The sequence below is a fragment of the Carlito syrichta genome, unplaced genomic scaffold (assembly GCF_000164805.1).
Source record: "Carlito syrichta isolate Samal-C Ts95f unplaced genomic scaffold, Tarsius_syrichta-2.0.1 Scaffold316362, whole genome shotgun sequence".
Lineage (NCBI taxonomy): Eukaryota > Metazoa > Chordata > Mammalia > Primates > Tarsiidae > Carlito > Carlito syrichta.
Genome location: NW_007260458.1, coordinates 2239761 through 2267340, shown reverse-complemented (window position 1 = coordinate 2267340; position 27580 = coordinate 2239761). Strand labels below are relative to the sequence as shown.

At 35.8% G+C, this 27580-nt stretch overlaps 1 protein-coding gene across 4 annotated transcripts in view; it reads right to left on the bottom strand.

Annotated features, from left to right (window-relative positions):
- Positions 1 to 562: 562 nt before the first annotated feature.
- The window catches only part of NELL2 (neural EGFL like 2), a 207744-nt gene continuing 180726 nt past the window's right edge, over positions 563 to 27580 (bottom strand). For 3 of the 4 annotated variants that reach the window (XM_021707056.1, XM_021707055.1, XM_021707058.1), the window contains one exon: positions 1161 to 1386. In XM_021707056.1, coding sequence (XP_021562731.1) covers positions 1244 to 1386 — 143 coding nt within the window. In that variant the 3' untranslated portion in view covers positions 1161 to 1243. Of the gene's footprint in view, positions 647 to 1160; positions 1387 to 27580 lie in introns of those variants that run through there. The other variant, XM_021707057.1, reaches the window with a different exon arrangement.

Sequence of the window (27580 nt, the reverse complement as noted above, 5' to 3'; positions counted from 1 at the left end):
ATTGTGCTTACATTTTGTCAAAACAAAATGTGCAGAGTTGTTTCTATAATATGGAAATGTTTAGAGTGAACTGACAAAAATAGTAAATACATTGGCATCTTTGTATTAAATATAATGGTTGGGATATCTTCAATTATTCCCCATAGATTGGGAAGTCACTTCTCATTATTTTTTATTTCCATAAGTTTGTTTTTATAAATACTATATTTGAACTTGAATTAGAGAGAGGTCCTTTCTTCTGCTCTGATAAATAGGATATCTATTAGCAACCAATATGAACATTATAATGAAGACTTAGAAGTGGACAATCAAAACAAAGACAGAGTGACACCTTATTATAGATTCATATTTTTATTAGAGAGAGATAAATTATCTTTTCCTGCAAAAGTCCAAGTTCTGTTTATGCATGCATCTGGTAAATATCATAAAGTAGAAAGTAGAGTAAAAAGCGACAAGAACATTTTAGATGCTCTCCAGTTTTCTATTTCTGCAAGTTTTTTAAATGTGTTATTTTTATTTCTCCTATTTAAAAAAATAGAAATCCAAAGAAATATCCTGTTTCACACCCACATTTCCTCAAATCCCATAGTCTTCAAGGTACCCTTCTCGCACCACATCTTTTTTTTCATATTCTATAGATAGGAACCTAAAGAATATGAAGGAAATAAGTTGTATTGTCCCGAGCCAGGAACAACTTCAGACATTACTAACATGCACAATATCACTGAACAGGACTCTGGATGGTACTGGAAGGAGTGGTATTCCATGCAACAAAAATAAGAAAATCTTTGAAGTAGTGCTCCACTGTACTTCCCAGAGGTGTGAAGAAGCGCAATTATCTTTAATATTTCCATGCCATAGAACTCTAAGGCTATTTCTAATAAATATCACATTATTTATGTCATTATTAGTATATTCAAAAATCTACTGTCTCATAAAGAAAATATCATTTAAGGGTTATTTCTCAGATTGACTGTAATAATTTACACAAGTTTTGAGCATAAATACTGTTTAAGTATCTACTTATTATAATGTTGATTTTTTTTTTAGTTTTTCTTTATCTTCCTAACAAAAAGTATAAAATTACTCAGAACAAGCAGGTATTCTTTTCTTTAGGACAGATTCAGAATTCACTACCAAATAAAGACATGATTTTGTCTATGTTTTCTTAAATTTATGGTACACATAAAAAATTAGTCAAAAAAAATTTTAAGCAAACTTAAGGCATACAAAAATATAAGTTTCATAAATATAAGTTACCTGTACATGAATAATCATCAATTCTGATGTATCCAGTTTTGCAGATGCACATGAAAGAACCTGGAGTATTGACACACATCGTATTTTCACGACAGTAATGGCGTCCTTCAGCACACTCATCAATGTCTGTGAAGAAAATGTAGGGCAAGGAGGTCAATAGTACAACATTCTAGAGTTTCTCTATATTTTCTTTGGGAGAGATAGGGGAATAGTTACTAATTAAATAGCATTTTAAAAACATTCAAGATATCTCCTTTAATAGAAAGGTTTGCTATTCAAGTTACTGAAACCATATAAGTTTTTTCCAACAGCTTTTGCTGGTGTCTCTAAGAAGTCTGTCTATTCCAATTTGCATCATTCTAACTATTTTTTTAAATTTTGGGTGCATTCATCTACCTATGTTTGGTAAAACAAATCAGAATGCAAAGATCGGGCTACTTTTACATCTTGGATTCTTCGATCACTGAATCTACCATATATTATTGTTTTATCCACCAGCTATTCTGTACACTCCAGGACACCCTTAAAGAGGTAAATATATTATTCAATCTATACCCGAATTTGAATAGCTTCACTTAAAGATATGAAGCCAATTACATGTAATTTGTTAGACACACAAGTAGACATATAGCTACCCTAGTGTCTGAACAGAGATAAGATCATAATATAGAGACTTGATATAGATAAGTTATAAAATAGTATCATATGGAAGATTAGAATGGCATAATGGACATTGGAGACTTAGAAGAAAGGAGTACACTAGTTGGGCTATGGGTGCACTTAAAGTCCAGACTTCTTCACCACTATCAATTCACCCATGTAACCAAACCCACTTGTACTGCTAAAGCTATTGAAATAAAAGAAATTTTAAAGATCTCATATAGGAGATCTTATATAGTAATTCATTCACCAAGATTTGAGTATAAAGACTCATAAATGCTAAGGCATTATAAGCACTAGTATTAATTGTGAAGAATGTGAATTTTGACAATAAAACTGTATTCATTTTATATCACTTCTATGCAAGAAACATATGCATTTTACAGGTATTTTTTCATTATATAATACTCTATATTAAGGACCTTTCTGCACTGACCAGACAAGGCATTTTCCATCCAGTAGTCTGCTTTCTCAAATCTTTGTAGTGAATTCACAAGGTAGCACTGACTTCATTTGTACTATTAACAGAAATGAATCAACTGTAGGAGATGGCTAGGTGACTCGCTACAGGGGCCATGTCATTCATGTAACATCCACAATGCTCCCAGTGCTGAGAGCATCAAAAATATGAAACAATATAACATCAGAAACCTATATTTTAGAACTACAAGGTTCTTAGTAATCATCTGTGCTATCTACTTATTTGAGAGAGAGAAAAACTCATTTTTCTATAGAGAGACTCAATTTTCTATTCAATCTCATTGTCAGTATAAGAAATTCCAAATCTTAACATACAAAGCTCCTCCTTTTCCAAGCTTACAATCCTATGACCTCATTCCCTTCTCTCCTCTCAGTGTTCTGGCCACACTGAGCTTATGATCATTTATTGAATAGGTCAAGCTCTTTCATATTACCTGCCTCCACATATGCTGTTCTCTCTATTTAAAACTGTTGCTTCTCTCCCTGACACCACTTCCAGTGAATTGATCTTATTTACCAGTAGATGCATCCTTCAAGAAGCTACTTAAATGTCCCCCCTGGGAAACTTCTCTAATGAACTAATATGCTCTGTATGCACTGCTCCCTTGGAACTTTGAAAATGTTTCCATTATAGATGTATCAATTGTATTTTTATTAATTTTATATGTTTTTTCTCCCAAACAAATCACATACTCCTCAAGAATATAAATTATCTATTAGTGTCTCTTAGCTTTGGTTGCCCACTATATTAATCTAGAATGCTAAAGGAAAAAACAAAAACAACAACAAAAAAACACTGCTTCTTGGACCAACTCACAAACCTGATTTCAAATTTTGATTTAATTATTTGCAATGGAATATAGGCAGTAATTTTTTTAAAAATATTCCACGATGAGTCTAATGCAGGGGTCAGCAAAAATTCTCTATAAAGAGACGAATAGAAAAAGTTTTAAATGTTCTGGGTGTCACAGAAAACACATAAATAAATGAACCTAGCAGTATTTGAATAAAATTTTATTCATAAAAATTGACAGCCAGATTTGGTTCACAGACCATAGTTTGATGACTTCTGGTCTAATACAACCAGGGTCAAGAATTGCCCCTGAGTAACATGAGGCTTGAAGATAGCTTACTAGAGACACTCACCTCCTCTACAAAAAAAGATTAAAACAGTAAATAGATAACCACATGTGAAATTGAGCTTCTAACAGAGAACACTGGAATTCAACAGGAAAGAAACAGGGGACCTCTACAGCACTGCAGGAGAGGAAAGTGAAGCAGTGACCCAGCAAGGATCATCTCAGAGCCAAGAGGAACTATCCACTGTAGAAGAAAAGTTAAGTGAGAGCCCCCCAGTGGTCTACATTTCCACTGCAGACTTCTGTGATCCTAGCCATGAGAGAACACTTCAGCCCCCTCAGGTCCTGAGAGGAGTATAAGGAGCTTCCTGGAGTCCATACAATGTCACTACTAGAGAAAGGGAGTTCAAACTAGGTCCTACACATCCCCCAAGACCAAGCAGCTGCAATGCAGTGAAATTTTGAGAGCCTAGCCTTCAAAGACTATATACTGCCCTAGGATCCAATAACCCTTGCTTTTCCCCATCTCTGAAGCCCTGCTGACATCCCTCCACTACCACCCAGAGGGCTGCTGTGTCAGGATGCCAGTTGGACCTTGCAGTGCAGCCAGGTCCCCAGCATTCTAGCCCACACAATGTCCTACACTCTAAGAAATGGGTGGTGCAGCAAACTACAGTGGCTGCCCCTGGGACAAAGGAAGTAGAAGCATGTGCTCCCAAGAAATTGAGAGCTGCCTGCCCTGGGCTATTACCACTGACAGCAACCTCCCCCTGTGAAGCAGCAGAACTGCAGTGTACCTATAGGCATTTTCAGGGAACATGAAGACCAGGAAAGACTACATGCTTTCTTGGACCCAGGGACAGGCCTATATCACCCACTGCCACTGCCACCAACACTTGAATGTACTATGTAGGAACCTGAAGACTGACTTGCATTACTCACCACAGACAGTGCCTGGGTGTACCATCAGGGTGGCTGAGATGCCCACATTACCAACTGCCATCACTGCCGGTGCCCAAATGCATAATCTGGGAATCTGGGAATTGACTCACACATCTCACATGTGCTGACTGGAGGCCTGGAATAGGTCCACCCTGCCTACACCACTGACACATGTGCACACCATCAAGGGGCATTAGAGATGGGCCTAGCCCATCTGTTGTCAGCACCCACATATGTTTCTTGGGGGTTTCAGGAACCAGCATGCCTAGCCTATCTCTGCCACCATTAGTGTTTCTACACCAACATCATAAATACTGGGGAACCAAGGATCCACCCATTTGGCCTGTCCCTGCCCCTACCGCAGCCAGCACCTTAGAATACTGCCTGGAGGAAAGTCCCATCAATGTCTGCCACTGCTAGTGCCCACATATGCCACCTGAAAGTCCAAGAACAATCAGGTCTAACCCACCAATTGCACTGCTGGTGCCTGAGAACCAGCCCAGCTGGGAACCCTAGCAAAATCTCATCACAGCCTCTACTAACCACAGTCTGAGTCAGAGGAACTCATAGACATAACAGAAATCACACAGAGACCACATTACTGTGCCTACCCAAAATCACAGTAAAAGCACCCTACCCTATAGACTATAGACACATCTGTTGAAAAAAAATCTTTCTCTATTAAAGCCAATCCATAAAACAGGAAGAACAGACTTTTACACCAGATGCACAGATATCAGCATAAAAACACAAGAAACATAAGCATACAAAGAAACATGACATCTACAAAAGATCAAAATAATTATTCAGTAACAGATCCCAAAGTAAAAGAAATCTATGAAATGCCTGAAAAAGAATATAAAATCATGATATTGGAGAAGCTCAGTAAGATACAAATGAGCAAAGATAGACAATACAAAGAAATCAGAAAAACAATTCATGATTTGAATAAGAAATACAACAGAGACAGATTTTTTTTAAAAAAACATAAATCTTGGAAGTGAATATTTAACAAACAAAATTAAAAATACAATGGAGAGGTTCAACAATAGACTAGATCAAGCAAAAGAAATAATTTCTGAACTTGAAGATAGGATTTTTTAAATAATCCAGTCAGACCAAAAAAGAAGAGAAAAGAGAGAAAAAGAAAGAAAGAAAGCCTATGTGACAGACAGGAAACATAAAGTGACCAAAACTCAAATTATGAGAATTCCAGAATAGAAAAATGAGCAAAAGCATTGGAAGTGTTAAAATCATAACTGAAATGTTTCCAACTCTTGCAAGAGATATAGACATCCAGATACAGAAAACTCAAAAGTTCCCAGATAGAGTCAATTCAAAAACACCTTTAAGGCAAATTATAGTGAAATTGTCAAAAGTCAAAGACAAAGAGAGAATTTTAAAAATGCAAGAGAAAGCATCAAGTCACATATAAGGGAATCCCAATCAGAACAACAGTAGACTTCTCAACAAAAACCTTAAAGGCCAGAAGAGAATGGAACAATATATTCTAAGTGCAAAAAAAAAAAATAGAATTAGCCAAGAATACTATACCCAGCAAAGTTACCATTCAAAAATGAAGGAGAAATAAAGTATTTCCCAGATAAGCAAAAACTGAAGGAAACCATCATGACTAGATCAGCCTTAAAAGAAACATACTAGGTAGTACTATATCTGAAAGAGAAAAAAAAGACAGCTAAAGTTATGAAAACATACAAAAGTATAAAACTCACTAGTAGATCAAAAACACAAATGAGAAAGTGGCAGAACATTATCATTACACACACCACAAAAAACTCTATCAAATGTAAAGGTAAACAATAAAAGAAGAAAAAAGGAACAAAACAATCAGAAAACAATTAACAAAATGGCAAAAATAAGTCTCACTTATCAAAAACAAGTTTGAATATAAATGGTTTAGATCTCCCAATTAAAAGACATAGAATATCTGAATGGATTAAAAAACTAGACTCAACTACAAGAAACTCACCTCATCTATAAAGACATACATAGACTAGCCCAGTTCGGTGGCTCAGCCTGTAATCCCGCGCCTTTGGGAGGCTGAGGTGAGTGGAATGCCTGAGCCCACGGGTTCGAGACCCACCTGGGCAGGCGAGTCCTCATCTCTACAATAAATCAAAAAATTAGCCGGGCGTGGTAGTGCACGCCTGTAGTTCCAGCTCCTTGGAAGGCTGAGGCGGAAGGATTGCCGGAGCCCAGCAGGTCGAGGCTGCGGTGGCCGGGAGTGGCCACGCACTCCACTCTGGGCAACAGAGTGAGACTCCAACTCCAAAAAAAAAAGACATACATAGACTGAAAGTGAAGGAACAACGACAACAAAAAGTTCATACATATGAAAACCAGAAGTGTGGAGGAGTAGCTATACTTATATCAGACAAAACAGAGATCAAGTTAAAAAGCATAAGAGATAACATAGTTTAATATAGAATGACAAAGGAAAAATTTGTAATTGCATATATGCTCAACAGCAGAGTACCCAGATACATTACAAAAAAATATTACAGCTAAAGAGAGAAATAAACTCCAATATAATAATAGTTGGTAAATCCAACACCTTACTTTCAACATTGGGCAGGTCATCTAGACAGAAAATCAACAAAGAAAGTTTGAACTTAATCAACACTACAGACTAAATGAACTTAAGAGACATATACAAAACATTTTATCCTACAGTGGCAGAATGCAGAATACATATGATTCTCATCATCACATGGAATATTCTCCAGGATAAACCATACATTAAATCACAAAACAAGTTTCAAAAAATTTTAAAATACTGAAATCATATAAAATAACTTATCAGAACAAAATAAAATAAGAAATAAATATCAAGAGGAGTTCTGTAAACTGTACAAATAGAGGGAAATCAAGCAATATGCCTCTGAACAACCATTAGGTCAATGTAGAAATTAAGAAAATTTTAAAAATTTATTGAAACAAATAAAATGACAACACAACACACCAAAACCTATGGGACATAGCAAAATCACTGCTAAGAGGAAAGTTTATAACAATAAATGCCTCCATTAAAAAGTAAAAAGATTTCAAGTAAACAACCTAGCATTGCCTCAAGAAACTAGAAAAGCAAGAATAAAACAAATCCAAAATTAGTAGAAAAAAGAAACAAAAAATATCACAACAGAACTAAACAAAATAGACTAATGAACAATAAATAATAAACAAAGAATTAACAAAATGAAAGTTGCTTTTTCTGAAAAGATAAAATAAACTGCTAGCTAGAATGACCAAAGAAAAAGAAAGAAGACCAAATGAATAAAATAAAAAACACATAAGGAGACATTACAACTGATATCACAGAAAGAGACCACTAGAGACTTATGACCATACACTAACAAATTAAAACAAAAATACCTGGCCAGGCACAGTGGCTCATACCTGTAATCCAAGCACTTTGGGAAGCCACAGCAAGAAGACTGCTTGAGTCCAGGAACTCAAGACCAGTCTGGGCAACAGAGTGAGACCTTGTCTCTACAAAATATAAAAATATTAGCCAGGTGTAGTGGCATGTACTTGTAGTCCCAGCTACTTGGGAAGCTGAAAACGGAGAATCACTTGAGTCCAAGAGGTTGAGGCTGCAAGCTGCAGTGAGCTATGATTACATCACTGCACTCCAGCCTGGGCAACAGAACAAGATCCTGTCTAAAAAAACTAAATAAACAAATGAACAAACTTAAAGGAAGTGGATACATTCCTGAACCTGTACAACTTTCCAAGTTTGAAACAGAATGAAATTAAAAAAAAAAAAAAAACCTGAACATACCAACAGCAAGTAATGAAACTGAATCAGTATGAAAAAGTTTCCCAACAAAAAAAGCCCAGTACCAAACGGCCTTACTGCTTAATTCTACCAAACGTATACAGGGCCTTACTGCTTAATTCCACCAAACGTATACAGAAGAACTAACAATCTTTCTCAAACTATTCCAAAAAAATTAAAGAAGAAGAAATTATTCCTAATTCTTTCTACAAAGCCAGTATTACCCTGATACCAAAACCAGACAAGGACACAAATACAACAAAACTATAGGTAATATCCCTGATTAACATAGATGCAAAAATTCTCACAATATACTAGGAAACTGAATCTGACAACACATCAGAAAGTACACCATGATCAAGTGGGATTTATTCCAGGGATTCAAGGATGGTTCCACATAGGCAAATCAATAAATATAATGCATCATATATCAATAAGATGAAGAAGAAAAAACATATGATCATCTTGATACAGAAAAAGCATTTGATAAAATTCAGTATCCTTTCATGGTAAAAACTCTCCATAAATTAAGCATGGAGGAATAGACCTCAATATAACAAAGGTTACATATGACAAACCCATAACTAACATCATCTTGAATGGGGAATAGCTGAAAGCCTTTTCACTAAGAACTAGAATAAGACAATGATGTCAACTTTTAGCATTCTTATTCCACACAATCCTGAAAGTCCTAGCCAGGGCAATCAAACAAGAGGAGGAAATAAAAGGCATACAAATTGAAAATGAGAAAGTCAAATTGTCCCTCTATAAAGACAACTGATATTATATATAGAAAAGCCAAGAGACTCCACTAAAAAATCTCTTAGAACTGATAAATGAATTCAGTAAAGTTGCAGGATACAAAATAACACATAAAAATCAGTAGCATTCTATACACCAATAACAAATGAGTGACAAAAAAGTAATCAAAAAAGCAATAACATATACAATAGCTACAAAAAATAAAATATGTTGGAATAAATTTAACCAAAGAGGCGAAAGAACTCTACAATAAAAATTACTAAACACTGATGAAAAAAATTCAAGAGGACATATACAAATGGAAAAGTATTCTATATTAATGGGTCAGAAGAATTAATATTGTTAAAATGACCATATTACTCAAAGCAATCTACAGTTCCAATGCAATCTCCATGAAAATGCCAATAACATTCCTCACAAAAATATGAAGCCACAAAAGACCCCAAGTAGCAGAGCAACACTGAGCAAAAGTAACAAAGCTGGAAACATCACATGACTTTAATTCAGAATATACTAAAAGCTATAGTAGCCAAAACAGCATAGTATTGATATAAAAACAGACACATAGACCAATGAAACAAGATAGAGAATTTAGAAATAAATACATATATTTACAGTCAACTTAATTTTGACAGAGCTCCCAATAACATACATTGAAGAAAGGATATCTTCTTCAATAATTAGTGTGGGAGGAAACTTGATATTTATATGCTGAAGAAACTAGAGCCTTATTGCTCATCATTTACAAAAGTCAACTCAAAGTGGATTAAAGACTTACATGTAAGATATGAAAGTATAAAACTACTAGAAGAAAACATAGAAGAAATGTTTCAGGATTGGTCTGGGCAACAATTTTATGGCTAAGCCTTCAAAAGCACAGGCAATAAAAACCACAACAACAACAAAAATAGGACTATATTAAATGAAAAAGTTTCTACACAGCAAAGGAAACAGTCAATAGAGTAAAGAGACTATCAGTAGAATGGGAGAAAATATTTGAAACTATTCATCTAACAAAAGATTAATTATCTAGATTATGCAAATAATTCAAACAACTCAACAACCAAAAAAATCACATTAAAATGGGGAAAGGATTTCAATAGGCATTTTTCAAAAGAAGACATACAAACGACAAAAAAGTATGAAAAATGCTCAACATCATTAATAATCAGGGAAGTGCAAGTCAAAACCATAATGAGCTATTATCTCACCAAGAAGAATGTGTATCATTAAAAAATCAAAAAATAACAAATGCTGGCGAGAATGAGGAGAAAAGCAGACACTTATACACTGTTAGGAATGTAAACTAGTATAGCGATTACGGAAAACAGAATGGAGTTTTCTCAAAAAAATTAAATATAGAACTACCATATGAACCAGCAATCCCAATTCTGGGTATTTACCCAAAGGAAAGGAAATTAGTATATCAAGTTGGTTTCTGCACTTCCATGTTTACTGCAGTACCATTCACAATAGTAAGATATAGAATCAACTTTAACTGTCCATCAACAAATGCATGGATAAAGAAATCATGATCATAAACACTGGATTATTTAGTCATGAAAAAAGTGAAATCTTGCCATTTGTAGCAACATAGATGGAATTGTAGGTCATTATTTCAAGTACAATAAGCCACACACAAAAAGACAAATATCATGTGCTCTCACTCAAATATGGGAAGTGTTTTGTTTTTTGTTTGTTGTTGTTTTGTTGTGGTTTTAAGTTGATCTCATGGAGATAGAGAGTAGAATGATAAAACCAGAAGTTTGGAAGGATATGGGCATGGGAGGGTAGAGTGGGGAAGAAGAGGGGTTGGTCAACAGGTATAAAATACAGTTAGAGTGAAGGAATAAGTTCTCATGTTCAATAGCACAATAGAGTAACTGTAGTTAACAATTTATAGGGAGACAATTCCAAGATGGCAATAGAGTTAGCCAGAGTGCTTGAGTCTTCACATAAATGAGTGGGTGCAGGGATGAATATGCATGCAACTGTGTTAGCAAGTGGGTGTGCAAGTGTCTGAGTAGGGATGTGAGAACAAGCAGCCTGAGCTCTCCTGCTGATACAGCTGCTCCATGCAGCTACTTGGATTCCAGCACACTCCACAGCCCAGAGGCAGGCACCATCTCTGCAAACCTACCAGGAAGAAAGCAGTGAAAAACACCCATTGTGGGTGCTGCCCATCACCAAAACCTTCCATGCCAGATCAGACATTGGCAACAGAGACTGTGGAGAAAATACACCAGAGGAACTAGTCACCAAGTCCTAATGGATGACAAAATGCAGAGATGTCCCTATCGTATTTGTTCTGGTAACCAGGTGCAGGCTTTGGCCTGCCCTTGTGAACAGCAGAGCTACTCTCTAAGACGGAGCGGTGAATTCAACACCTTTCTGAGGTTGATTGCTGCCAACCCAGAGGATACCCTGACTGAAACATTTGCAGATCTACAGCTGCAACCAGAGACAAAGAACTCAATCTGCAGCGAATGAGTGGCAATGAGTTTTAAAATGAACCAGCTCCCTTTCCCAGTGATTTGTGAGACATGTGACCCAGGTGAGGAGCATTCTGATCAGCACAGAGAGAGAGAGAGCTGAATATGGGTGGATCGGGGTGGGAGGGGTGGTTCACAGCCTCCCCTGACAACACGGTGAACAGAGGGGCAGATCTAGAGGGAGGCAAGCCAAGAGCAGTGGTGCTTGGGTCATGTGTACAAGGACCCAAAGTTTCAGAGACTGCTACAAGAAGGCATTCAAGAATGACAAAAGTTCATTTTTTAAATTTTCCCTGCTCTTTCTTAATGGTTTGCAGAGGGTGTGTGTATTTCATTTTGTTTTACTCCTTCTCCTTCTTCTTTCTTCACATAAGGGTACATGAGTGTGACAATCTCATTTATTCTATTTTAATCTAATCTATTGTTGGTTCTAGTCCTTTCCCTCTCTTTTTTACTAATGTGTTTGTCATTGGTTTGTTTGATATCCTTCTCTTCTTCATTCTCATCATTGTCCTTTTTACTCCCTTCTCTCTTTCATAGTTCCTTTCTTTTCCCTTTTATGTTATTTTGTACCCTGTGGAGAACATACATTCTCATTGCATGGACATGCTGTGAGGTGGTGGGAAGTGGGTCTCTGAGGGCCCACAACTCAATCAGTGAACACTGTGATCTGCAGGCATCTTTTGAAACTAATCACCCGCCCAACATATGTTATTCAAACCTCAAAGCTGCAAAAGGACAGCACAGCTTCCCACCCCCAACACACCTACAAAATCAAACAAATCCAGAATCTTTACCAAAGGAACAATGGGGGGTTGAGAAGCAATAAGTGAAAGCTACTCCCTCTCTCACTGAGCAACATAAGTAAATACAAAATTAAAATGCATCAATTACAAATGAAGAGAAATAAACAAAAAACTCAGGTACTCCTCAAAGTCCAAAAAGGATAGTGTGTGAGAATACAGAGTTCAGAACTCAAACAATGAAGAATTCTCAGATTGACTGATCTCAGATTACAAATGCAGAGATCAAGAAATGATTGGAAAAGATGAATAAGAACCAAAAAAGGCAAGACAAAAACATGAATGAATTAATTACAGAGATGTAATCTATAAAGAATACAGTAAATGAAATTATAATAAACTGACAAGCATGGAAAGTAGAATTAACCAGGCAGAAGAAAGAATCTCAGAGCTTGAAGACCATAATATGGAACTAACCCAATCTGTTAAAAACATAGAGAGGAAGCTTTACAAGACAGAACAAAGCCTTCAAGAGATGTGCAATTATATTAAGAGGCTGAATTTATGCCTAATTGATATCCCTGAAGCAGAAAAGGAGAATGAGAGCAGCGTGGAATAAACATCCCCTGAGGTCAACAAAGAAAACTTCTCGCATCTCACTAGAGACACAGCCATCCAAACACAAGACATTCAGAGAATGCCTGGTAGACATCAAATGAGAAGACCAACTTCCAGACACATAATAACTTGCTTACACAAATTAGGTATAAAAGAAAAAAGTCCTAAAGGCAGCAAGAGAGAAAGGTCACACTACTTACCAAGGAAAACCAATTAGAATAGCAGCAGACTTATCTATAGAAACACTACAGGCAGGAAGAGACTGGAGTCCAATCTTCAAAGTTTTCAAAAATAAACAATTCCAACTAATAATTTCCTACCCAGCTAAGTTAAGCTTCATCAGTGATGGAGAATTAATATCCCTCCTAGACTACAAGAGATGTTTAAGAAGGTACTAAACACAAAACAAAGAAAAAAAAAGGATGATCATGCTTTTCCCAAGAATGCAGGAAAACAGAGAACCAATATAGCATGCAACATGACTGCAAAATTGAAAACACACACACATGCCAACCCAAAACTCAAAAGAAAGCCAACAAACAAATAAATAAACAACAACTAAACTCTATAAGAGTCTCATGGCAGTGATAAACTCTCACATCTCAATAATCAGCTTGAATGTGAAGAGACTATATGCACCAATGAAAAGACAAAGAATTGAAAACTGAATAACAAGCATGACCCAATAATATGCTGCCTCCAAGAGACACATCTCACTAGAATGTACATTCGCAGACTCAAAGTAAGAGGATGAAAAACAAATTTTTAGACGAACAGAACACAAAAGAAAGTAGGAGTTGTGTTCTTAATATCAGACAAAATAACCTTTAGGCTATCAAAAATTTTAAAAGATAAAGAAGGATACTACCTAATGATGACAGATTCAATCTATCAAAAAGAAATATCCATCCTAAACATATATGCACCCTACACAGGGGTACTAGCTTTTATAAAGCAGCTACTAAGTAAACAACAACAAAAAATTGCCTCTAACAGTATAATAGCTAGGGAATTAAATACCCCACTAACAACCCTAGATAGATCATCAAGGCAAAAATTAAGCAAGGAAATACAGAGCCTCAACTTGATGCTTGACCAAATGGACTTAATAAACACCTACAAAACACTCTACCAAATAACCATGGAATATACATTCTACTCATCATCACATGGAATGCGCTCCAAGATCAACCACATTCTCAACCATAAATCAAGCATAAAGAAATTGAGTAAGACCTAAATACTGACATGCACCTTCTCAGATCACAGTGGAATAAAAACAAATATCAACACCAAGAAAATTCCCCAAACCCCACAAAGACAAGGACACTAAACAGCATGTTGCTGAACAACTCTTGGATTAACACAGAAAGAAAGCAGAAATTAAAATATTCCTGGAAACAAATGAAAATAAAGACACATCTTACTAAAACCTCTGGGATGCCATGAAATCACTACTAACAGAGGAATTATATCTCTGCCAGCAAACATCAAAAAAAATGGAGAGATCAAGAGTTAACAGCTTAAGAAAACATATAAGGGAGCTGGAAAGAAAAGACCACCAAAACCCTAACTTCAGCAGAAGAATCCAGATCATCAAAGTAGAAATCCAAATATGGGACATAGAAGACAAAAATATCATAGAAAAAAAAATCAATGAAACAAAAAGGAAAAACAAGATTGACAGACCCTGGTCCTACTGACCAAGAAAAAGAGAGAAAAACCCACATAAGCACAATCAGAAATGAAACAGATCAAGTTACAACTGACCCTGAAGAAATACAAAAGATTATCAGAGATTACTATGCACGCCTGTGTGGAAACAAGTTCAATAACCTAAATGAAATGGAGGATTTTCTGACATCACACAACCTTCTGAGGTTGAAACAAGAAGAAATTCAGACCCTAAAAAGACCAATAAAAACCCAGGAAATTGACACTGTCATAAAAAAAAAACTACACACAAAAACAAAGCTCTAGACCAGATGGCTTCCCAAGGAATTCTACAAAACATACAAGGAGGAGCTGATAACAATCCTATTGAAAGTATGCAAGGCAATTGAAAAAGATGGACCTCTCCCCAAATCCTTTTATGAAGCTAACATCACACTGATACCCAAACTAGGTAAAGATCCAACATCTCTAATGAACAAAGATGCAAAAATTCTCAACAAGATTCTAGCAAACCGCATCCAACAACACATATCAAAAATCATCCATCATGACCAAGTAAGCTTCATCCCTGGGATGCAAGGCTGGTTCAACATCCACAAGTCCATAAATGTAACCCAATACATCAACAGATGTAAAAATAAGAACATACAGTTAAATCATTAGATGCAGAAAAAAAATTTTTATAAAATCAAGCATATCTTCTTGATTAAAAACCATTGAACGCCTAGTCATAAAGGAAACAAACGTCAAAATAGTAAGCACCGTCTATGATAAAACCTACAGCCAACATACTGCTACACAGACAGAAATTGGAAGCATTTTCTCTGAAAGTTGGGACAACACAAGACTTCCCCCTCACTTCACCTATTCAACATAGTGTTGGAAGTCCTAGCCAGAGTAATCAGATAAGAGAAGGAAATCAGGGGTATCCAAATAGGAAAAGAAGTTAAATTATCCCTTTTTGGTGATGATATGATCACATACCTCGAAAATCCAAAAGAATCTGTCAAAAACCTCCTTGTCCTGATAAAAGACTTTGGCAAAGCCTCAGGGCACAAAATAAACAAGCAAAAGAGAGTCACATTCTTATACACCAACAAAAAACAGGCAGAAAGTCGAATGAAAAGCACAATCCTATTCACAATAGCAACAACACCAACAAAAAATATGAAATACCTCAGCATCTTCCTAACCAGAGAGGTGAAAGACCTTTACAATGAAACTACAAAACACTGCTCAAAGAAATCAAAGATGACACAAACAAATGGAAAAATATTCCATGCTCATGAATTGGAAGAAGCAACCTTGTTAAGATGTCCATCCTACGAAAGGCAATCTACGGAGTCAATGCAATACCCATTAAATTACCAACATCATTCTTCTCAGACCTAGAAACAACAATACAGGAATCCCTATGGAAACATAAAAGACCACAGATAGCCAAAACAATCCTTAGCAAAAGAAACAAAGCAGGAGTTATCACACTTCCAGGCTTCAAACTTTACTATAAGGCTACAATAATCAAAACAGGCTGGTACTAGTACAAAAGCAGGAAAACAGACCAGTAGAACAGGATAGAGATTCTAGAAGCAAAACCTCAATTTCTAAACCAACTCATCTTCAACAAAGCCTCCACCAACAATCACCAGGGAAAGGAGAACCTTTTCAGTAAATGATGCTAGGAAAACTGGCTGACCACAAAAAGAAGATTGAAATAGGACCCCTACCTATCACCATACACAAAATTAAACTCCAAATGTATCAAAGACCTAGACATAAACCTCAAACTATAAGAATCTCAGAAAATGCAAGAGACACCCTTATTGAAATTGGAGTAGGCAAACAACTCCTGATCAGAATCCCAAATTCCCATGCCATAAGAGAGAAGATGGACAAGTGGGGGCTCATCAAACTGAAAAACTTCTGCAAAGCAAAAGAAACCATCCAGAGAGTGGGAAGACAATCCACAGAATGGGAAAAAATACTTGCTAACTCTGTACCTGACAAAGGACTAACATCCAGGATCTACAAGGCACTCAAATATGTCTAAAGGATAAAGACAAACAGCCCTATTAAAAAGTGGGCAAAAGATATTAATAAACACTTCTCAAAAGAAGACATATAAGCAGCCAACAGATACATGAAAAATGCTCAGTCTCACTAATCATCAAAGAAGTGCAAATTAAGAGCCAAACTGAATGACCACCTAACTCTAGTCAGGATGGCTACTCAATAACTCAAAGAACTAGAAAGAATATGGGGGAAAAGGAACACTTGTACACTGTTGGTGGGAGTGTAAACTAGTATAACTTCTGTGGAAAACAGTGTGGCAATTCCTAAAAGATCTAAAAATTGACCGTCCATACACCCAGTAATCCCCCTTCTGGTAATATACCTAGAGGAACTCAAATCATTCTATAAAAAAGATACCTGCACATGCATGTTTATTGCAGCATTATTCACAATAGCAAAAACATGGAACCAACCGTGCAGCCCATTGAAAGTGAACTGGATTTTTAAAATGTGCTACAAATACATAATGGAATATTATGCAGCCATAAAGAAGGACAAAATTATGGTCTTCACAGCAACTTGGATGGATTTATAGTCGATAATACTCAGTGATCTATTCCAGAAACAAAGAACTGAGTAACACATGTTCTCACTCATAAGCAGACTCTGAACATTTATCATACTACTATAAGAAGGCGATTGGCAGTAGTTGGACACTGCCAGGGGAAAGAGGGGAGAGAACATAACAATAAGGGTACCTGATCTCAACCAGACAAAGTGAGAACCAAAGAGAGGTTCAAACTTTACCTGTATGATAACCACCTATGTGCCTAATTCTGATTTATACCCCACATCTTTAAAATAAATAAAAATAAATTATAAAAAAATAATTTACTGTATGCTTGAAAATAGTCCAAGATTAGATTTGAAATGAAATGACAAATGCTCAAGGGGGTAGATATCCTAAATACCCTGATTTGATCATTATACATTGTAAGAATGTATCAGAATATCACATGTACCTTATAAATATGTATAATTATTATATATCAATAAAAAAGAATCACTGAGTATATCACCCACTTTTGTCTCCACAATAATTTGTAAGTTATCTAGGACATTATGGGGTCAATAAACGCTACAGAATAAATAAATAAATACTTCAAGTCTGGTTTATGAAGATTTTAAATGGTTCTCAGATTCTGACTTCTAGTATATATGATACTCTTCTCATGATACCATGCTACTTCTAAATATTTGCACTAATCTGCAAAGAAAGTATCACATTCAGTTACAGCATAAAAGCCAAACTACCAGGACCCTGGAGAAATATGATGAAAACTCATTTTCTAGGGTCTAGAGATCATAATGGTAATCATATGGAATTATTAATGGATGACTTTAATGCAGTCCCTTGGATAAGGTGCTGCAGGGAAATGAATCCTACTGAATAACCATAGCAGGAGTCCCCTGGGCTTAAACTTGTGAGCTAGAGAGGTGGCCATCAAGAAGTCCAGGTACATAAAGGCATGAAGAATTAACCTTTGGGGATGAAGGAACTAAATATAAGAAACATAACTCAGTAAAACTACCTTGGTTATCAGAGACAGGAATTATTTTGAACACACTGTGGCATTTCCTCAAATAAGAGTAGTTCCTGGTAGGAGACTACAATTCCTGGTAGAGACAGGAAATTAGCTTTAGGGTCTAGCGTAGGACTGTGAGTCTCAGCCAGGACAAGCATTAATTATAGTAGGCACTGTAACCCTTTCCAAAGACAAAACAATATCCTATAGCAGAAGCCCACTACAGCAGGAGTAGCTACAAAACCTGGCAAATCAAACTCATAAATATATGTGAAACACCCCTGATGCCTCCCAATAATATTTAAAGGATGAGAAATTTGATGGTAGTCAAGTCCTACGGAAAGAGGTGGTGGGAAAGTCAATTAATTAGGATTATTTATGTTAATGTGACCTTATTTACAGCTACTAGTTAGTGGAAATTTTGTAGACATAACTTGAAATAATTTGTACATGGCCAGGCTCACACCTGTAATCCCAGCACTTGGGGAGGCCAAGGTAGGAGGACTGCTTGAGCTCAAGAGTTTGAGACCAGCCTGGGCAACATAACAAGACCCCATCTCTATAAAAAATGATAATAAAAGAAAAAAAGAAATAATTTGTGCAAAGGTAAACTGGCTTTCTGAATACTACCTCTCACTTTTGTTCAATGTTGTGTACATGCCAGAAGGTTGGGAGACACTGACCTGTTCAATTTTTTTTTGTAGATGTTTCTCTTTTAAGCTATCATTTGGTCAGAAAAACTACATTTAGGGTCATAAAGCAAAAATAAGAGGTCTATTTCACATAAAATTTTTTTAGGAACTTCAGTGATTTGAATCTCATAGACACATTATATGCATGACTAAGAGAACTAAAGTATCAGCCTGTTCCTTGGAGCAGTGTTGTGAGGTAGATGAAAGTAAAATACCAAAAAACACCACCATGATACGTAGACTACTTGCCTTTTTTGGATTTCTCATGTCCTATATTCAGAGAAAAAACTTCCCCAAAAAGCTGCACTTATGTACTGAAGTTTCAAAGTTACATGAATGTCATTTCCAGTTAGATATACAGATACTCACAGTTGTAAAAATAACATGACTAAAAAGTAATCTGGTGTAAAATCACTTTCAAGTTTTGTCCAAATAGTACTTTACTTCCAAATCTCAATTCAAAAAGTTAAGTCCAATTCTCACAATTCAGGTTCCATTGTCTCTATATTTATTGAATGTCTTCTATTTAGAAAAAAACTTTACTGGATTTTTGGTCAGATATTGGTGGTCCTAAGGAGTGGAACGACAACTATGGGTGCACAGTACCAGGGGTTGCTTTTCCTCAAAATAACTTTCTACTAAGCAGAAAGAACTGCACAAATTTGGAATGGGCTGTCAAACAGAAATATTCTAATATGAGCCAATTATGCTATAGAGATTCAGTGTCATGATGAATAATGTGATCCTTTACATCATTTCCCAAACTTATTAAAGAGAGTAAAAGCAATACAATGATGCATAGAAAGCAATGTCTCTAAGGGAGGTTCATGGTTCCTTGAAAATAAAGTATTATTTGAGCAAATAAATTTCAAGACCACTATGTTACTATAGTCCTTCCTAGTTTCCTCCTAAAAATTCACATTATATATTAGCAAATTTCAAGCTCTGAAATATCTGGTTTTTTAAAATCTTCATTTATTTATTCAATAAGTATATAATGGGTATGCACTGTGTTCCAAGTACTGCATTAGGTGGCAAAGGCAAATTCTAGCTGGAGAAAATACACATAAATGATAAAGTTATGAAGTGATATATACTATATAACAGAAACATATACCTTATGCATTGAATAGGGAACAACCAACTTTTGTTTTAAACACAGTGGGCTTTTTTGAGTACCTATTAATGCAGAATACATGTGAGAATTTATATCTGGTGATATAAGTAATTTTATAACTCTTCTCCTTCTCTGCAACTTGAGAAGCTGATAATGAAATTAAGAAGGCAGGCCATATTTATGTGAGTAACAACATGGGGTCCTATATACTAAGTGCCTAAAACAAAACAAAATACTACAAGAATTCAGAGGAAGGTTGATGACTAGGAGTCATCAAGAGGCAACCAGGAAAAATATAATGGTGTGGTGGACTTGTGGTGGATTTTGAAGAAGTAGGCTTAAAGTGAAAGACCTGACAATGTTGGAGGGGCTTCCATAGAAGAGTTTCTTGCCTGAGGTATTCAAAGATGAGTAGAACACTATAGTGATTCATGTCTAGGGTACATAACAGAAACAGCAAAAACATGAAGTATTGAGGAACTAAAAATAATCCATTTGACTGGAATTTGTGCAGAAAAATAATGGAAATATATTTATGGGATGGGAGGTATAATGTCAATGCACTGAATACCCAATAAATATGAGGAAGGCACCTTCTATGCAGTGATATAAAGATGTTAATGGTAGAAAAGGGGATAGGGAGGTGGGGTACAGACAAATCAATCTCACAGGAGCTGGTAAAATGGTACAATTGAGGACTTGGTAGGAGGGGTGCAATCAAAGTAAGAAGATCTTTATGAATTAACAAAAATATGAATCTTAGGTAGTTACCAAATCTAAATTTACCTTCCCAGTCCCTATTTCCCCACATATCTTATCAGTATCTGAAAGTATTCTATTAAGTTTTTGTAAATATATTTGCCATCGATTTCCAGTGGAATATACGATTCAGGAGGATAGGCAGCTTCTCTAGAACAAAGGTTGACCCTGGCTAAATATCCATTGAATAAATCAATGACTCTTTTTATGACTTTGAAAGAACAAAGGGAAAAGTATCTTCATTCACAATGGTCTGACCTGAAGTTCAACTTGGCAGAGTAATCTCATTGTCTTTCTAGTACACTGCCTGAATATACACTTAGACATGGGCTTTTTGTATGCACAGCAAACACAAGCCATCCTGGTGGAATAGTCTTGTATAGTGGAGGGAAAAGGAAAACTAAGGTGGAAATAAAGAACCCTGGATTTGATCCTGGCTCTATTACAAACCTGAGAGGCATTTCATCTCTCTGATCTTAATTTCATCATCAAAGGATAATTTTCTAGTCATCACCAGCCCGAAAATTTTGCAATTCCAACAAAGAGTATATACTCCATAAGGTTGCGGTGGTTTCTGATCCCAGAGGATTTTGTAAAATATACAGTCATATTCCACCAAACTTAAAAAGCAAAAGTAAACTGTGTTTCTTATACTTGAACAACTTTTCTAGCCCCAGGATAATTCAATACAGTTTATTTCAGAAACTGGAATTTATAAATTCCCTTTTATCCTACCTGAAAGCTAAGGTCAACTTTGTAATTATTCAGAATCATAGATTTTTAGATCTGAGAATAACTTTAGAAATCATCTAACCTAACCCCAATAATTTACAATTGAAGAAACAGAGACACAGAGAAGCCAGAAACAAATTAAAGAGGTTGCAAGAATCAGATCACAGAGCTTTTGTGAGCCACATTAAAGAACTTGGAACTCATCCTATGTGAAACAGGAAAGGTTTTAAGAGGGGATTAATCAAATCAAATCTGTTTTTGGAGGCTCCCTCTAGTACAAGCTTACACAGTTAATGAGTGGCAGTCACCACAAGAACAACATTTCCAAACCTCCTTTCCAAAATTAATATTCATTTTGGTCTATGGACTGGTCTCCAGAACAAACTCAGAGGCAGTGGGCACTCAGACATAATGCCTTCTCTTATGTTCTTCTGCCACAGCAAGGAGCTACCCTCCATCCACATTATACTTTAGATGTCACTGGTGCTATTTTTTTTAAAGCATGGTGTATTCTAAGTCTAAAACATTTATTTCAATTTTATTCTATAAAAGAATTATATTAGCATGTTAATGAACACTAATGTCTTCCTGATTAGTCAATAAAATCTTGAAATCAGGCAGCTCAACTGCAAGGACTCCACATATTTAAGAATAATACAGATCAGCATGGGTTATTGCTAAGTCTTGGCTCACCAGCTGTGAAATACTAGCTAGGCAAAGTTGGCAGAGAAATCAATAACTTAATTGATAAACAGGAAAAAGGCTAAGTTCTGAGAAGTGTAATTTGGAAAGGAATTTGAGAGTAACATTTGGTAAGATAAGAAAATTTTTAAAAATATATAATTTGCAAGTGTAAGTAGGCTGCTCAGTGAAAAATCAGTAAAGAATAAATTAATAAATTAAAATGTCATTTACAAATAAGCTAACAATGAAAGGAATTGCCAGAAATCATGTTTTAAAGTCAGTGAGTTTGTTTGCCAAATATTTAATTTTTATGTCCATCTGAATGTATGCTTGAAATATAAGAATGAAACATAATTATTTTCTGACATCTCAAATTAATGGTCACAAATTTGCTTCATTTGTAATTTCACTAATTGTAAATTGTGTAGTACATTCTTCAAGAAGAGTGAAAGCTCTGGCTTTATATCAGTTTTCTTCTTACTCTTAGAATATATTATTCTTAACTTTGGAATTCCTGTATTTGAAAAAAAAAAGAAAAGAAAGAAAGAGAGAGACATGCAGTAGGAATATTTGAGACAGGGTTGAGAGTGGACCATAAAATAACATTTATGGAGAATGATGAGACAATTTATGTAGAAATATTAAGGAGTAGGGAAGACAAACATGTGTAGCTTATCCATGCGATATTTGCTGAACTCCTACTATGTCCAAAGTACTAACTTAGACACAAACAGCATGGCCTTGAATAAAACAGAAGTGGTATCTGTCTCTGTGGAACTTCTGGTGTTTCTGACAAAGAGGCAAATAATAATAATAATAAAGACCTAATGGGAGTTAGATAAGGATGGTGCCATCTGGAAAATAAAGTAAGGGCTCCAAACCTAGTCTTGCAGGCAAGAAGAATGTGAAATCTAAGCAGAGAACTGAAGGAGAAGTAGAGTTAGCAAGGTGAGATGGGAAAAAAGAGAACATTTCAAACAGGGAAACTATGTGCAAAGGCTGGAAATGAAGACAATTTGATATGTTGGATTCAGTGTGACTAATGAAGAAAGCAGAAGCTATTCTATGTGGCAGTCTGACATTATCTTATGATCAATGGTAATTATTGAATCTTTAATATCATTTTAAAATATAGTGTATGTATATATGGTATAAGATTTAAAAGATTCAATGAGTGTACAATAAAAATTTATCTGATGCTCAGCCACTCTGTTCTCCCACTCCTAATCCTTGAGACAACCACTGTCATCAATTTCTTGTACAATCTTCCAGATATATTTTATGCTTACACAAGCATACACATGGGGGAAGGAAGTTTTCCTTTGAAAGGTATTCATCTGGAAAATGAGATGATATGAATTGCTAAGCAATATCTTTTTAACTGCAGGGTAGAGGATGAATAAGAGAAGAGAAAAACTGGAAGCCATGTGGAAGATCGTTTAGTAGATTCAGTTATTGTGTCTATGACAGCATAATATGAAGGGAGTCTGACAGATTAAAAAAATACATAGGATCAAAAAATGCTTGCACTCTGAGTGACTGGATTCCTGGAGATTAGGGAGGGACGCTCTTAAGGATATCATTCTTCTTTTTTAACTGAACAACTATATGAATCTATACTATAGGGAGCTGGAATATTTGAGTTAAAGAGAAGCATGGTTTTAGATATGTTGAATTTGAAGAGCTTATGACATAACCAGTTAGAAATGTCCAGAGGCAATAAAATACGTGAATCTAGGGCTCACTCAGGAGAGAGGACCAGGATAGAGATCAAGATGTGGGAGTCATAAGCACAGAGAAGGTAATTAAAGCCATGGTGTTAAAGAGCATCACCAAGGAGAGGAAGCAAACTAGAAGAAAAAAAATTAAAACAGAGCCATAGGCAACGTGAACATTTAAGGGACATATAAAGTAAGGAGAGAGAGAAAGATTGCTCAGAGTGGTAGCAACAAAACTAGAGAAGTGTTGAAGGAAGGCAAATGTCAAAATAGTGGTCAGCCATCACCTGAACACATTTTCTCTATTTGGGGAAACTTTTATTTCCCCAAGCTACAAGTCACAACTCAAATTTTCAGTGTACTTAGAAACTAGCACATAGGGCTGTGTTGTAGTACTGCCAATCAGGGGCACTCATGTAAAACTTCTATATAAAAGTGAGCTTCATGACTAAGTGAGGTTGTAAAATCTAGCAGTAAAGCATTCAATACTTAGGGTAACAGTGGTATCACTTCTGGAATCAGACCTGAACATCATCAGTGAAAAGTATGCAACATTTATGGGAGCTGTGGTGTTGACACCAGAGGTACAGAGGATTTGTACCAGATGTTACAGGTTTTGTCTTCACTGAATATCATATCTTAACCTGTTCTCCAGTCTTCCCACATACATTGTGAGCTATCTAACATCCTTCACCATATTCCTGTTCTGCTTAAACCGTCAGTGGGTTCTGTTGTTTGCAATTGAGAACCCTGAGCAATACAGAGTAGTTTCATGAAGACAAGATAAGTAAGTGTTGGAAGGAGGGCATGATCAATAGAATTAATTGCTGCCTAGAAGTTAAGTAAGATACAGACTGAGAGATGTCTGATTTAACAATAGAAAAGTTATCAGTGACCTTGGTAAGAGTAGTTTAAAGGAGATATGGGATGAAAAGTCTAGAATAAAGTGAGTTGAGGAGAGGATCTGCCATGAAGAAATGGAAACTGAGAATAAATCATGAAATTAAGAAATTTAGTTTTAAAGGGATGGGGCAATAATACAAAGGCTAGAAGGGATGTGGAGTTGTCATAATTAAATGCAATGAGAAGGAGCACATTGAGAAAAAGAGTTTGCAATCTGAGTTTGAGAGGATAATGATTGGAGAAAATTTCCTCTGAAGACAGGAAGAGATGAGGTTCAGTACTCCTAGGGACTCATTACTCTTGGGAGGAGGAGCTATTATTTCACTGAAAGTAGGGAGAAGGGAGAAAGGGTGGTGATAAAGCATCTTGCCTTATTAAATGGGAACAGGAGGATAAGAAAGTTGCTGTCTGTTTCATTGGTAAAGATGTTATTTGCTGGGAAGAAGAGAATGGTAGAATCAAAGGTTTCAGAGAATATCAAATGTTTAAAATAATCATTGTAGGAAATTAGAGAAAACTGAGTTGGGAAGCACAGTAAAATTCCCAAGAGGAGTCTAGGTCCCAGTCAGAGTTGGTAAGCATGAACATAGAGCTGTACAGATCTAGCACCTGCCATTTTTTTTAACCTTTTGCTTTTTAAAGTGCATGTTCATCTGCATTATATATTAATTCTCTCAATAACCCTGTGACGTAGGGAGGACCGACAGTTAACCCTTTTATTCAACCGAGGAACTTCTGTAAAGTTGAGAATCCCAAATGTCTGTTGTACATTAGTGATTGGCAAATCTAGAGTAGAATCAGTCATCATTTCCCACTGCACCTCCACAATCTGGTCCCTATCTTTGCAATCTAATCTACTAACATGCCTGGATATAATCCTCCTGTTGCAGAAAACCTCCCAAACATGCCTTGCTCTTTCCCTTTGCTTGCTCTTCTCTGACAATCTAAATTGGATTCGCATTTCAAAGCCCAGATGAAGTCCCAATTCCTACACAGTATCTTCCCTAACCTCTTTGGCCATGGGGATTCCATCTGTCACTACTTCTGTACTTTTTGTCTGTGCTTATTCATGGCTAGTTAGTAGCAGTCTTGGCTGAATTCAACTTGCTTGAAATTAAGAAACAAGCTTATTTGAATGACTGCCTTGTCATGTTGGATTTGAAAAATCATCAACTTGAATCACATTCTATCCAAGAAGGTGAATTATTATTTTAAAACATTAAAAATTAATTTAACAAATATATATTTATTTTGCCAGAAAACAAGGATTTCAGTAAAAACATTATCCAAATTGCTATCCATCCAGAATTACTAGATTAATCTAAACATTACATCAGTGCTTTCATGAAACATGTGGAGCCACTTCAAATCCCAATTGCTTGTTTGTACATAAATCACTGACTAAATTGCACTGCTAGATTTGACGATCCTAATCAATGTTTCATGATGATTAGGAAGTAGGACCTTACAACCACTCAGAAGACACAAACATATGTGTCCTATAATTTCAGTCCCATTTCCTCACCATCACATTTCCACTTAAGGAACAATTTCAAAAAAACTATTTGGTAACAAATTATTCATATTAAGGAAAAATTACTTGGAGGACATTTAAAATGGAATTAAATCTGGTTTTGAATATAAAGTAAAAATGAAAATTTTATGTATTATTAAAATCCAAGGGATCTATTTTTATATCACACTGTGAACAAGAGATGCCATTTAGAACCATAACGTCATTGCCTCTGCAACCAACGCTTCACATTTGTCAAAACACATGGAGCTCTTTTTGCTGTGGAATAGCTATGAGCTCAAACAAGTCAGGTCCTTCTCCACCACATAACTTAATTATCTCATGCTTCTCTGTCATATTCATTCAATTTGTACCTAACTGCTTTCCATAATCTACAGTTACTGTAGTTTCCTAAAACCTTATACTTATTTTGATTTTATACCTATTTTGATAATAATGAAACTAACATTTACTCCAATGTCTGTTGTTTTGACAATGTCATTTCATTTTTCTTCACAGCAACACATTTTCATAATAGATCCCCAAAATAATCTCAGGATCATTGAATCCAAGTTAGATTCGTTTTATTTGTGCAATTCTCACAAAATTCTAGTTATACAGTTTTCCTGCCATTAACCAGGCCCAAGCTTCCATCCCCTATCTCCAAGCCTTTTTCAGAGCTGGTTCTTCTTTTTGAAAGCAAATGAGTAGGTAAAGAGAGGAAGAAAATTGTAAAAGGAATGCTAATAGTTGTGTTTCATTTCAAGTAAGCAATTGTTAATTGACTCCAGCACTTTTAACAAATATAATCAGAACATGTGACTTGAATTTCTTGGAGTAAAGATAAAACTGGCATTTATAATTTAATCTCTATGTATACCTGCTCCTAAACTTAATAGAGTTGCAAAAACTACTTTTTTAGCAATTATATTTTTTTAAATTGTTAATCATGTGATGCCTTACATGTCACTTCAAATGGATTCATTTCCAGGAAGACAGTTTATTATTTTTAACAATTTGCATTTCTCTAATGAAAAAGTGATAATGAATGTCAAATGTCTACATCATGTGAGATATCTACAACTGATTTGTTTAAAATCAATTTCATAAACTTCCAGACAAGATGGCAATGGAACAGGTTGGACTGTGAAAGTCTCCACAAAAGCGAGTGTCCATAAAGACTCCTTGCATGAGTGGGTGTATGCAGTGGGTGAGTGAAAGTCCGTGTGAGGGGAGACTCAGGTTCATGCACCTGGGGCCCTCCTCTGGAGGTGACTACAACCCCCCACCACCCTAAGACTGGAGACCCAGGTATGTAGGATCATCGACCAGTCTCAGGGCTCTCTTAAGAGGA